General features: G+C 44.8%; 1 protein-coding gene across 1 annotated transcript in view; it reads left to right on the forward strand.

Annotated features, from left to right (window-relative positions):
- SHISA5 (shisa family member 5) overlaps window positions 1-14482 on the forward strand; it is a 39517-nt gene that overhangs the window by 13953 nt on the left and 11082 nt on the right. The window contains exon 3 of the mRNA XM_053377622.1: window positions 1719-1784. Coding sequence (XP_053233597.1) covers window positions 1719-1784 — 66 coding nt within the window. The remainder of the gene's footprint in view (window positions 1-1718; window positions 1785-14482) is intronic.

Consider the following 14482-nt stretch of genomic DNA (forward strand, 5'->3'; position numbering starts at 1 on the left):
TTGGGGCATCATTCTGCAATATGTCCTTTCTGGGAGGTCGTCTGGGGTGGACTGCTGCTCAACATATTGGCCATTGCCCTATGGCAGCTTTCTCAGCCCAGGCAGCAATATATGGTGGTGGGTGGTGTGTTGATAGACACATTCACCGGCCTCCTCCTTCTCAGGCAGACACAGAGTCTTGCTCCCACTCCATTATCAGCCACGCACACTGCCACCCATGCACTCTCCCCCTGCCTTCTCAGCACACAGAAATGGAGAGGTTTAAACCTCCCTTCCCAGACCATGGGAGATCCCATCATGTGCCTCCTACTCTCCAGTTAATTGGTGCTGGGGACAAATAAAGGAGCCATGAGCTCCTCAGCTTTCCCAGAACCGCTGAGCTACAGAAGGAAAAGCTGCAGAGTGGGATTTCAGTGACCCACTGCATGTCTCCCCGTTGCCTAGAAATCTGATTCTGGCAGTCTTGCTACTCTCAGGGTTTATAAATTGAAGCTTAATCCAGACAATAGGTTCTCTTTGTGGCAGGGTTAGCCTTTCCTGAGGCATGGTGGTTTCTGCCTGTTCCTGAAGGAGTAGCACTCACTTTAAATTTTAAGGTTTGGAGTTTGAGGGGAGTCCTGGATGGACCTGACCTTGCTGCTGTGGCCAAGGGGGATTTGACCCAGTGCCAACTGCTTCCGTTTCTGGTGAGGCCAGACCAAATCATAGTGACACATGCTTGGTTACAGCAAGACTGTAGGCTATTATACATGGCCTTTGAAGGTTCCATTTAGTTCAGAATGCAGCAACTCTGGTGCACACAGGAACAGAGCTTCATGCGTATATTGCACCCATTTTAGAACTTTTGCATTGGTTATTACAAACACAGCTCCAGACATAATTTAAAATGTTAGTTATTACTTATAAATCCCTAAATGGCTTGGGTCCTGAAGTACTGTCTCCTCCCATGTAATTTCCCCACACGCTTAAGAACTGAGGAGAAGGATGCCCTTCCCTCTGTCGGGTTGCGGGTGACTGCTAGGTTGTTTGGAATGTGTGAGAGCCGTTTTTGTGGCTCTGTTTTGTGGGGACAGCTGCATACCAGCTGCATATTTCTCTCCTGTGGAAGGTTTGTTTGGCTTTCTCTCTTCTAATGTTTTACCATCAGATGAAGAATATTCTAATTAGGCAAACCCCTTTTAGTGTCTTACTGTGATGTTTTAGTTACCTGGCTTGCTGCTTGACTTACCATGGTGTTGGGGGTTAGAGGTAAATGTAAACAATCTTGTTTTGTTTTGCATTTAGGGATAAAATTTAGTATACATGGGATGCTTCAGCATTTAAAGGTGCATCTTAAACACAGTGGCTTGAATCCTAAGTGAATGGAAGGAGGTTTACAGGAAAAAGGTTATTTACTCAATATGGGGTCGTTCCCATTCTCCCAGCAGTTCCCTGGGCCCAATTCCACTTTGCTCAGGAGGTCCCCTAACCCTTCACAGGTGTTTGAGAGGCACTGGAGGGAGGAAAGGATTGGGAAACTTTCACTCATCTTAGGCTCCTGGCTAATTATCTCTATTTCCAATGGAAAAACTCCCCTTTATGGCTGAGAAGCACAGTTCTCCATGTATGACTTCCCTGCACTAGATATTAACGCCACGTGAATAACATTGTAAAGAATAGCTACATACGATGAAATTATTGCTAAACATTAAAGTCTTACATTTGTTTTTATACTACAGGTCAGAATCAGATATCGAATTTGAGATGTACAAATCGAACGACTTTGGCATCGACTCTCATCCCAGGTAAATAAGTGGTTTTATGTACACACATTTAACTAACGTAGTATCTGTGATACATGCAATTGTATGTATTCTGTGATGGGATGATGAGCTGCTTGTGCGTAAAGTCCTAGTCCCTCAGAGTTTGGCTAAGTCCACAAACCTCTGTCTGTGACGGAGCTCCTTAAGCATGGCTCCATCAGTCGCTCGTAGAATCGGACAGTGGGCGTTTACGGAACTTCTTCCAGCATAAAAGTTCCTTAACGGAAACGCGTCTTCTGGACTCTCGGCGTGACAGTTTCCGGCGAGGAGTGGGTGTCCCTATGGGAGGTCCTGAAACCTCCCCACTATTTTCGCTGGAAGTGTCTCTGAGCCCTCCCTCCGACTCACTTTCCCTTGGAACTCCTCCTCCTCTCCCCCTGCTGGTTCCCTCCTCAGCTGATAAGTCTCTCTCAGCCTCTGTGAGCCCTTTCACCTCCTGCTTCTCCGATGGCAGTTCCCTGACATCCACCTCCCCTCCAGGGCCCCCTTCACCACCTCCCCTTCCCTCCTCTGCGGGAGGCGAGGGAGCAAAACCCCTGAAAGAACCTCCCTCATCTTCCGAAGTTTCGAACACTTCCCTCCACCGGTTGCTGTTTCCGGTTTCTAAGTACTCCATCTCCGGAACGCTTCGTGAATGGCGAGTAGTTCTCGGTCATATACGGTGTAGTTCCTCTCGGATTTGTTCAGCTTACGCGAAAAGAAGGCACACGGTCTCCACTCCGACTTATTCTTCCCCGGCTGAAGAAGCACCGCCCCCACCGCCCGGTCTGATGCATCAGTTTCCACTCTCATTGGTTTTTGTAAATCCACATGCAGGAGCTGTTCTTCCGAAGCGAATGCCCTTTTCAATTCCTCAAATGCTTGCTCCGCCTCCGCCGTCCAAACAAATTTCTTCTTGCTGCTGAGACAGTCCGTGATGGGAGCCGTTAAGTGGGCAAAGTTCTTGATGAACTTACGGTAAAAGTTCCCAAACCCTAAGAACCTTTGCACATCCTTTTTCGTTTTCGGTGTCTTCCATTCCAGCACCGCCTGGACCTTGCCTGGATCCATGGCTAATCCCTTGTCTGACAAGCGGTACCCCAGGAATTCCACCTCCTTGGTGTGAAACTGACACTTCTCCAATTTCACCCACAGCTGGTTTGCTTGCAGTTGGCTCAGCACTTCCCTGACATCCTTTACATGCTGCTCCTCATTCTCTGAATATATCAACACGTCATCTAGGAAGGCCACGCAATTCTTGTAGAGCAGAGGTCCCAGGACGTGGTTCATGAACGATTGAAAACATGCTGAGCCTCCTTGTAATCCGAAGGGCATAACTAAATATTCAAAAGCCCCCAAAGGGGTGAACATGGTGGTTTTCCATTCATCCCCTTTCCTTATCCGTATCAGGTTGTATGCCCCTCTCAGGTCCAGTTTCGTGAATATCTTTCCCTTCCTCACCCTGGTCAAAATGTCATCAATTCTGGGCATGGGGAAAGCCACTGGTTCTGACACTGCATTTAAGGCTCTAAAGTCCACTACAAGTCTGGGTTTATCCGTGTTTTTTTTGTCCACAAAAAACACTGGGCTGCCCCCCACCGCTCTGGACTCTCTGATGAAGCCTCTCTTCAGGTTTTTATCAATAAACTCCCTTAACTCCTGCATTTCCCTGTCTGACATGGCGTACAGCTTGCCCACTGGGAGCTGGGCTCCAGGGACCAGGTTGATTTGGCAGTCAAAGGCTCTATGCGGTGGTAGTTTATCTGCTTCCCTTTCGCTGAAGACCTTGCTCAGGTCAGCGTATTGTTTGGGCACCTTCCCTTTGTCCGTTACTTCCGTCCCTGCTAGAAAGGCTTTTGCCCCTTCCGGCGCCTTTCCCTCTTTGCAGTGTTCCAGGCAATGTGCTGACCCAAAGGAGACCACTCTCTGATGCCAGCCCACTAGCGGATCATGCAACGCTAGCCAGCTCATTCCCAAAATAACGGGAGCCCCTCCCAGGGTGGCCACATTGAACGCTATCCTTTCGGTGTGCCTGGCCACCCTCATAACCATTGGGACGGTCTGTAGGCTAACTTCTCCTCCCAACAGCTCCCTCCCATCGATCGTGGTCACCTGCAGGGGGTTACTTAAAGGGAGTATCTGTATCTGGTGTTCAGCTGCAAACTCCTTACTCATAAAATTACAGGAGCTGCCTGAGTCCAATAGCGCCTTTGTCTTTAGTGGGTGTCCGTTTGCCAGCTCTAGCAACACCTCTATCACTAGGGCTGGTCTTGGAGGTTCCGGCGTGGGCACTTTTACTGCTCCTTGGCCTGGCTGCTGTGCCCTGACGGTGGCAGCCAGGCGTTGGCTTTTACTGGCTCCTGGACTCCCTCCTCCTTTCCCCCAACAGCTTCCGCCATCCCTTGCCATCCCTTTCTTTGCGGGCAGACTCTGGCAAAGTGACCTGGCTGCTGGCAGAGATAACATTTCTTGGTGCTCTTCCCCTCCTTCTTCCGCCCTTCACTGGGATTTGAAACTGCGCGTGCGCTGTTCCAATTTCCATCGGCTCTCCTGGTGGGAAATTTGGCTCCGGAATCTCTGGAATGCTGAAATCCCTCCAACGCTCTCCTTTCCCTTCCCGCTTCTCCAAGGCTCTCGCCTCCTGGCGCGCTCCAATGGTCAGCGCTGATTTGGTCAGCTGGTCCATAGACTCCGCCCTGGGCGCCCGGGAAAGTTCGTCTTTCACCGCCGAAGAAAGCCCCTCTTCAAAAAGCATTTGAATGGGTTCCGCCGATAGGTCCCACCCCAATTTATGTATCAGCATGGTAAACTCAGTCCAGTACTCACGAACCGATCGGCTCCCCTGTTTACAAGCCATCAACTGTCTGCGCACCAGTCCCTGCTCAATCTCGCTGGAAAACATCAAATCCATGGCGCAAAAAAACTTCCTCGTGTCCTTCAGCATTTCACTATTCCCTGCCATCAGGGGTCTAACCCAGTCTCTCGCCCCCCCTTCGAGATGGCCAACCACAAACGCCACTCGCGATGCCTCGTCGGGAAAGTCGTCAAACTGCAGCTCGAGAGCATACTGCATCTCTGTCCTAAAGGCTTGATAGTTCCTGGGGTCCCCCCCAAACTTCTGCACCAATCCTGGCATCTTTCTTGCTAGTGGGGCGCCTTTTGCCTTTTCTGCATCCTGCGCCCTCCTTTCCTCTAGCCTCGCCGTTTGCAGCGCTAGCTGGACCTCCAACACCCGGTACCTTTCTTCCAGGCTTGGACCCTCTCCAGCTCCTCCTGCTCCCCCGGTTCCGGCTGGGTTGCTCATGATGCCTCTCTGCACAAGCTGCTTTTAGGGACTGTCCGATTGCTGTGATGGGATGATGAGCTGCTTGTGCGTAAAGTCCTAGTCCCTCAGAGTTTGGCTAAGTCCACAAACCTCTGTCTGTGACGGAGCTCCTTAAGCATGGCTCCATCAGTCGCTCGTAGAATCGGACAGTGGGCGTTTACGGAACTTCTTCCAGCATAAAAGTTCCTTAATGGAAACGCGTCTTCTGGACTCTCGGCGTGACAGTTTCCGGCGAGGAGTGGGTGTCCCTATGGGAGGTCCTGAAACCTCCCCACTATTTTCGCTGGAAGTGTCTCTGAGCCCTCCCTCTGACTCACTTTCCCTTGGAACTCCTCCTCCTCTCCCCCTGCTGGTTCCCTCCTCAGCTGATAAGTCTCTCTCAGCCTCTGTGAGCCCTTTCACGTCCTGCTTCTCCGATGGCAGTTCCCTGACATATTCTTATCATTCTTTTCTTTGGTGATCACTCGTAGCCAAGTAAGATTGTCTTCCATAAACATAGTTTTAACAATGAGTCGATAAGTGATTGTGGAGGCCAATTCTGGATCCACATGTCCTTCCACAGTGGGGACATTGGTTTCTGGGTTGGAGTTGATCATGGTGTGGATTTGCCAAATCTACAAAATTCTTATCATATGTTACACTAGAAAGCCCTGCTTCATGGCATATGTAAAAAGCTGTGTTCACAGGGTGCATGTTTATGGAGTTTCAATATACCTGTAGCCACAATTAGAAATCTTAAGACTACTTGTTGTGGAATACTCTCTTTAAATTCATGTAGCATGATGCTGGTATAAGTTGGTGGTCATGAACTCTCAGATTCATGTAAATGACAGTCTTGTGATTTAATGAACCAGTTTTGTGTTGGCATTTGTCTACCAAGCCCTTAGACTCTTCTGATATACAGTGGTACTTCGGGTTAAGTACTTAATTTGTTCTGGAGGTCCGTTCTTAACCTGAAACTGTTGTTAACCTGAAGCACCACTTTAGCTAATGGGGCCTCCTGCTGCTGCCGCACTGCCGGAGCACGATTTCTTTTCTCATCCTGAAGCAAAGTTCTTAACTTGAAGCACTATTTCTGGGTTAGCGGAGTCTGTAACCTGAAGCGTATGTTAACCTGAAGCATATGTAACCCGAGGTACCACTGTATTGCAAAGCGTCATAACTACTCTTCAATGTTGTCTTTTTCTGTTGAAGGTGAAAACTAAATCCTGGAGTGGGGAAAATCCTTATAATAAGTGACATTTCATGCTGAGAAGCAAACTTTTTACAAGCCGTAACTATTTCTTGTTGGGTGTTAGTTTCATGCTTTCAAGAACAACAAAGTGGCAATTTCCACCCATATTAAAATGAACATATGAAATCGGTTCATTGGATGAATGTTTTGAGTAGTGATGGATGACTGAACTACTGGTTAGTAAATAGGGAAGCTCACAAACACCTACGGCAGAATGCAATCTTCGTTTTGCATGGGGGTTAAGTTCAGGACTCACACATGCATCAGCAGGGCCCATGTAAAGTGTTCCGCCCCGCCCCCATTCCACCCCTTGAGTGACATTTTATTGTCACTTCTGGGTTTGGCACCATGCATGTGTACGCGATCGCACTTCAGTCAGACGTGCATCCATTGGTCAATGCCTGTAGTAATCTTTGATCTAATTTAGATAAAGCATAAAGCACATTCCTCGTTGTAAACTCCTCATGTAGGCATTTGGAAGCAAGTGATCCTCCACAGCTGTTCTGAGGAGGCGCTGCTTATTAATACCCACTGAAGGGGGAGGCCCCACCACTGTGTGTGCCTTGTGGTATCTCACCCCCACATTGCCAAAAGCATGTTGCTCAAATGTCTTGAGCTTTCATTCAATCCCATTGGGAGGAGAAGGAACCTGCAGTGATTGTGAGAGGAGGTGCCCCTTTATCCTTGGGGGCTGCATATGGTGACAGCTTGTTATTACTCCCTGCATCTGATCTGTGATCTTGCAAGGCAAAAATGACCGTGAGCTGTGGCATTGGTTGGAGTGGAGTGCCTGGCCTTTGGCAGCAGAGAGCTTACCTGCATGTTGAGAGAAATCCTTCTCCTTTGTGGAGGACTCTACATCCTGCTGTGGAGGGTGCAAGGGAGAAGAGGGCCAGAGCAGGATAGTTCAAATAGGGCACAGTAGGCGTAAGGCGATACAGAGGCAGGTGTGGCACTTGGGCATGAACAGCATGTGTTTTCCCTTCCCTTGCTTACCTGCATGGTATGCTCTGTCCTGGTACCCTCATTTGTTGGACTGGAGTGTGATGTTGGCTGGCTGCTTGTGCCTGGGGTCCCAACATGAAGTAGCTGTTCAGGCTTTGGGACAAGAAATGACAGTAATGTGCTCATGCTCCCTTGTGTTCCATATGGCCTGCCAATTTGCGTAAGGTGCTTCCTTTGTGAGGATACTGTCATTTCCCCTTCTCCCTCACCTTGTGAGCTCTTAAGTGTACACAACATGAATGAGTCCAGAGAGAGATACAATCCCACACTGAACACCTTGTTATCTGAATAGTGGTCTCCCTGTGTGTGTTTTACTGTATATACTGGTGGTGTGCTATGATCAGGTACTGATTCAGTCATAGCAACATGTCCAGGGTAGGCATCAGGGTGGGGGTGACTCTCTTTTTTTAAAAAAATATTTTTTATTAAGGATTTTCTTGTTTTACAAAAGTGTAATGCCTCGTTGTTGTTTTTTCTTCTTCCATGTAACATTTTTACAAATCCGTTTCATTTGTTGAGGCATTGGGGGAGAAGAAAAAAGAAAGAAAAAAGAAAGGGGGGGTGGAGAGAGGGAAGATGGATGGGGGTGGGGTCGGGTGGCGGTGTTTCTATTATGTTTAATGTATGTAGAGTTTGGTGTCAGCGTTGCTTGTGTTGTTCACTTGTGTTCCTTTGGTGGTGAGAGAGGTTGGGGTTGGCCTAGGGTGTGATTGTTTGCTTGTGATTGGCTGTGGTGATCTTTGTTTTCGTGTGTGAGTGAGGTGTGTGTGTGTTTTGGATCAGGTGGGGGTGACTCTCTTGAATTTTGTTCAAGTTCCTCTGGAGGGAAATTTCCTGGGTAAAATTGGAGGCATTAATGCTTCTGAATATGAGTTGCCAGAAACCACAGGAGGGAAGAGTGCTTTTGTGCTTGAATCCTGCTTGCTGGTTTTCTACAGGCAACTGTTCAGCCACTGTAAGCTCAAGATGCTGGGATAGAAGGGCCATTGGTCTGATCTAGCAACTTCTTCTTGTGTTATTAATTAAAATGTACAGGTATATTTTATTATGAACCTTTTCATAATATTCCAAAACAGGATAAAAAAATTACCTTTGTAAATCTGTTTGTAAGTTTCATTGGTGCTATTATAGACTCTGCTATCTTTTTATACTAATCTAGGCTTAGGGGTGCTTTTTTTCTTCTCCCAGGATTTTCTTCTACCAGGAAAATTTCCTGTAAATTTATGGATATAATCCATGGTGGTATTTTGGCCCATAGCCATTTTCGTTTTAGTCATGTCAGCTCTTGTTGGAGCTTGTTTACCCAATACAAAGATCCCAACTTTCTTATCCAATTCCATGATTATTAAGGATATTTTGCCAATTAAGCCTTTGTCTTGATCTGATATTAGTAAGATTTCAAATGCTGTATTTCCTTAATAAGCATAACGTCTCTGTTACTTGAAAATATTGTTATAGTTGTGGTTGAAAGTCAGTCATCAGATTAATAACTTCCATATACAATTTAATCTCTTGCCTGGTTATTTATCTATTTATTTATTTATTTTTATTAAAGCTAGTTCTGCTTGGGACCATGGTGACACTTCCAGTTTTAGTTTTTATTTTTAGCAATCAGTCACTCTAATGCAGGCATGGCCAAACTTGGCCCTCCAGATGTTTTGGGACTACAACTCCCATCATCCCTAGCTAACAGGACCAGTGGTCAGGGATGTTGGGAATTGTAGTCCCAAAACATCTGGAGGGCCGAGTTTGGCCATGCCTGCCTTAATGATATATGTATTTTTATTTTTAAAATGGCAATTTTTTTAACATTGTATACCACCCTGATAATAGATGCTATGATGGTATAGAAATCAATAAATATAACATTTATTTATATATCATAGGATTTCTTTCCACCCTTCACTATTAGGTCCAAGGGCAGATTACAACAGTATAATCATATAATTTTAAAATTAGATAAAATAAAGTTAATAATACAGTAATGCAATTTAAACAAGAAGCCCAATAATTTTCCAGTTTAAATTTTGTGTGTAATCTCAAAGACTAGGGTAAAGAGGGGTGTCTTCGGCATCTAATAGCATCTGTAGAGTAAATAGGCTAGATGTAGCTTTTTGGGGGACGGAATTTCACAATCTGAGGGCAGGCACAGAGAATATGGCTACATTTTAGAATTGCTGGATTTCCATTTATACAAAAAGCTTGAGCAGAATGCATTGAAGCCTTTGGGTAGTTTAGGATGACTCAGTTGTGCCTTATATTGTTCTGTGGTTCAGGGTGAAAAGCAACGCTCTGTACCTTTAAGAAGGCTTTTTTGAGCAAAAGTAGGTGTGACCAAGGAAGCCTGCTATGCTTTCCTGCTGATGTCACTGACAACGAAACAGCACATATCCACCAGGCTTCAGTACATCTGCAAGAAAGCAGCCAGTTTCGTTTCTGAGTGAAAATAAACTAGAGGACTTGAGAGAGAGAGAGAATTTGGGTTAAAAGCCTTTGCTGAGAACAAAAATGGGGTAAGCTTTGCTTGTTCTGTCTGCAAGCATATTGTCTCATGTTAAAAATAGGCAAACATTGGGGATAGCCTACATAGCTTTAGATTATGTAATTGCAAAAATGTACAGGGATGGTGCCTATCAATTACGGTAATCCTTCTTATTTAAAGTTTTAGCCAGTCATATGTAAAAGCAAGTAACTTAATGGGAGCAGTGCGGTATGTACATTAACTTCCAAAAGAGATAATTTCAACCTCTGTAATTCTTATTCTTATCCATTGAGCATGTAAGGCAGATGTATTAACTGAACGGAAACAATGAATCACTCCTTAGCAGCTTGTTGCTTCCCCTTTTCTCAAAAAAATCCGTTTGGAATTGATTATACTAAAGCTTTCATGGAACTTTTCACTGAAGCTGATGCAGTTCACTGAAATGAAACAATGTTTAAATAAAAAAGAAAATGTGTTTTTAATCCTTCATGCAGGAAGTTGTTTCCACTTTACTGTTCAAATATTACAGCTTTTGAACTATTTTACTGAAATAAAACTGAAATGTTTTGAATGGCAAAACCATTTAACTTTGTGGTAGTAATGAATCTAAGCAGAGAAGCATTTATATATGTTTAGATACGGAATAAAGCAGGTTAATAAACACGGATTCCATCATCTTAAAAGGAATTGTAGCAATAGTAAATTTATTCTTCTTGTTAATAGTAAATAAATTGGGGGCTACACTGAGTTATCTGAAAGGTTTTGAATGGTAAAGTGTGGGGGCCTGCGGTAGAAACTTTTTAGTGGTAGCTCCAAAACTGTGGATTGATTTCCTTGCTGAGGCATACAGTATTGCCAAAACATTATAGTCTTTCAGGGGGCAAGTCTTTCAGGCTTTTGGAGGTGAGAAGGTGTAGTTAATTGAGGTCAGCCTATGGTACCTGTTGTTACCTTAACATTGTTTTTGGTTTTACTTTATTGTTATTATTTATTATTTTCATAACTTACAAGAAGTGACATTCAGCAAATTAAAAGTGCAATAAAAACAGCAAAGCTGTGTATGGTGCTAAAAGTGGCCATCCACAAATAACCAGGAAAACTGGGGAAATATCCCATGCAACCAAAAGATGAACATCAAGAACACGCCAGAAAATCAAACCATGCCAAAGTCCAAATTCCCCAAGAGAATAGGATGGTCTTTGCCTGGCACCTACAAGCTGACAGTGTTGGTGCCAGATGAGCCTCCCTGGACTCTCAAAGCCATCTGGGGCTCAAGTTTCTTGCAGCAAGTAAAAACTGATTCTCACCACCACCACTTCCTGTATTATACCAAAAGTGGGGAAAGGCAATTTTTTGTTCCACCGTGTGTTGCTGCTGCATTTAATTTAGTGTTTAAATGGGCTTTAGAAATAAATATTGACATGTGTTCAGCATTTAGTACACTGCCCTATGATTGTACGGTGGTGAAGGTGGGGCAGAAATAGTTTAAATAAGTAAATAATTTTGATGGGATAAATAGTGCCATTGCAGTTATTTCCTGCTTGTGGGCAGTTATTTCCCAGTGGGCATCTGATTAGGAACAGAAGGCTGGACTAGATAGGCCTTTGGTCTAAGCCAGCAGTGCTCTTCTTAGGTTCTAAAGTCCCAGCCTCCATTCCTTAAACCTTGTTCTTTTCTTAAACAAAAAACGTGCATTACATTTATATTGCAGTAGTTTGTAGGAAGGCATCCTAAGAGTCGAATTATATGTACCATGTTAATTAATTTAATGACATAAATTAAATAGCAGCTGGAGGAGCAGATGACAAAGGGTGAAGAAGGAGCTGTTAAGTGGCGGGGGCCCTCTTCCCATCCTTTTGGACCCCCCCCCGGGAAACGCAACAAACCTCCTGCACCTGGAACTGGGTGTTGAGAGTGCAGTTGATTGCTCATAAAATCAAGTCTAGAATGGGAGAGAGGGTGATGTCCCCTCTTTCCAGGACCTCTTCTCATTTTGAGACTTCTGTGGGTGAGCTGAGAGTATGTTTGGACCCTGGGTGTGAACCCAGAGACTGAAAGGAAGGAGGAAGGGAGGAGGGAGGAAGGAAGGAAGGAAGGAAGGAAGGAAGGAAGGAAGGAAGGGAGGGAGGGAGGGAGGGAGGGAGGGAAATGAATTGAGATAGCTAGATGATTGATAGATATTGCTATTAATGTAACATTTTTATATGTAGGTGTGTATTTGTGTAATATTTTGTTTTAAGTTGTCTGTGGTTCCTTTAGTTTTCTGTATGCTGCCCAAAGATATTTTAAATATATGAAGCGGTATAACAATTAAAAAATCAAATCAAAAATATGCAGATATTTTTGTAATGGAGAGACTGCCGGCAAGCTAATATTACATGTGAGTGCATTGCAACATATAGTATGGCTCACAGGACACTTCCAAACGGTATTATTGCCAATTAAAACTTGCATTGAGAATGCTGATCATCTGCAAAAACCACTGTGGGCACTGGACACAACCTAGCCTCTGGGTTCTGCATGCAAAAGGCAGTGTATGAACACTTGTGTGCATCAGTGGAACTAGCATGTGGTAACATCAGAGCCCCCTTTTGGTCTCCAAAAATTAGTACACTCATGGAGACCCTCCACTGCAATATATACCAAACCAGGTACATAGCACCAGAGTAGGCCAAGGCATTGCTATATCGCAGGACCTCCATGCTATATCCCCTAGTAAGGAATCTTGCACCTAGCTTATCCTTTGCACACAAATTATGTCAGCTTTAAGTGCATTGTGGTGGGAAATGGAGCAGGTGGGAGCCCACAAACTCTTATCAGAGTTTTTGCAGGACCAGGTGCCTTTGGGTCTATGAGCTCTAAGAACGTGGTAATCTTGTGCAGGGTGTGAGAAATGCATTTGCTGAAGGATTTCCTTCCCATCGTGCTGCAGAGCTGCACCATGCCCTGTAATTGAAAAATACCCCAGTATCTGCCCCGTAACTATCCTGGAAGTCACCTAGAGTGGCTGGGGCCACCCAGTCAGGTGTGTGGAGTAGAAATAAAAAAATAGTGTTGTTGTTGTTCTGCTGTAATATATATACTATTACAGCACATTTTGTAATAAACTCAATTCTTGCATAAGTTTGTACTATTGTAAATTAAAGTAGGCCACTATAATGCATAGGCTACCTAGAGAGTTAATAGCTTGACTTGTGAGGGCTCACGTATTGTGGAAAGATAGCCAAACTCCAGTTGTTGCAGCACGCCCCTACCCCTCTTTATTCAGAAGTAAGTCCCATTGATTTAAATAAGGCTTTCAAATTAGTGTGCTCAGGAGTGCTGTCCAAGGAATACGTGGCTGTTTTCTGATGCCCAGGATCCAAAGTTCAAATTGCTAAACTATGCATGGAACATGCATAGCTTGAGGCTCCTAGCATTACAGGTACATTTTTAAAAGATTGTCCAGTTGTTCTGCAATTGATATAAAAAGTGTACAGAATAACAATTCTGGCTTACTCCCAGGTAAGTGGCGTTAGGATTGCAGCCATAGTCATTTGCATTTTAGAGTCAGGCTTTAGAAAGCTGCCTTTAAACCCAGTCATACTGTCCATCTATGTAGCTCACCATTGTTTGAACTGAATTTCAGGGGCTCTCCATTTCCCCCCAGACAGAAATCTCTCTCTCCTCTACCTGGAGGAGGAAGCGGGTTCAGCACAAACTGTTGACTTCTCTCCTGGTGGTGGGTAGGATGCTAAGGTAACATGTTGCCAGAGTTGCAACTAGTGGTGAAACTGCTCCCCCCCCCCAACCAGGGGCACAAAAATCACATATCAGACTATGGAGTGTATGATGCATGTGTGTGTGGTGATGCACTGCTGCTATTGTGGCAAGATCAAACATGGTAGAAACTCCCTGTCCTCGCACAGCAGCACAAAGGTGATTGTTACCTGGGAGGGGGGTGCCCATACAGCACAAGGGACTCCAAGTCTGCACCTGCACATTGCAGCTGCTGTATTCAGGTAAAACAATCTGGAGAGACCAGGGACTTACATTAGAATGTTGTTTATTGATTATAGCTCGGCTTTTAATACCATCCTTCCGGACATTATTATCAAAAAGCTGATGGAACTAGACCTTTCGTCTACCATCTGTGATTGGATTAAAGACTTTCTGAGGGATCGGACACAAACAGTGAGGATTGGGCCTGTTACATCTACCTCCCTGAAGCTCAGCACTGGCACCCCACAGGGATGTGTGCTGAGTCCCTACCTGTACTCGTTGTATACATATGACTGTATGTCATCTGATCCATCCACTGTAATTATTAAGTTTGCAGATGATACTACCATAATGGGTCTATTACAGGTGGAGATGAATCAGCGTACAGGGGGACATTCAAAAAGTATCTACATGGTGCTTAGAGAATAACTTGCACCTAAATATTAGCAAGATAAAGGAGATGGTGTTGGACTTTCGGAGGAAGAGAGGGGAACTAGCCCCATTGTATATCGGGGGGGGGGTTGTGTGGAGAGAGTCTCTTCCTTTAAATTCCTGGAAGTTTACCTTAGTGAAGACCTCACTTGGAAAAACAATATAACTCAGGTGGTTAGGAAGGCCCAGCAGAGACTCCATTTTCTCAGGGTCTTGTGGAAGAACAATGTTAAACAACAATT

Source organism: Podarcis raffonei, chromosome 2 (assembly GCF_027172205.1).
Source record: "Podarcis raffonei isolate rPodRaf1 chromosome 2, rPodRaf1.pri, whole genome shotgun sequence".
Lineage (NCBI taxonomy): Eukaryota > Metazoa > Chordata > Lepidosauria > Squamata > Lacertidae > Podarcis > Podarcis raffonei.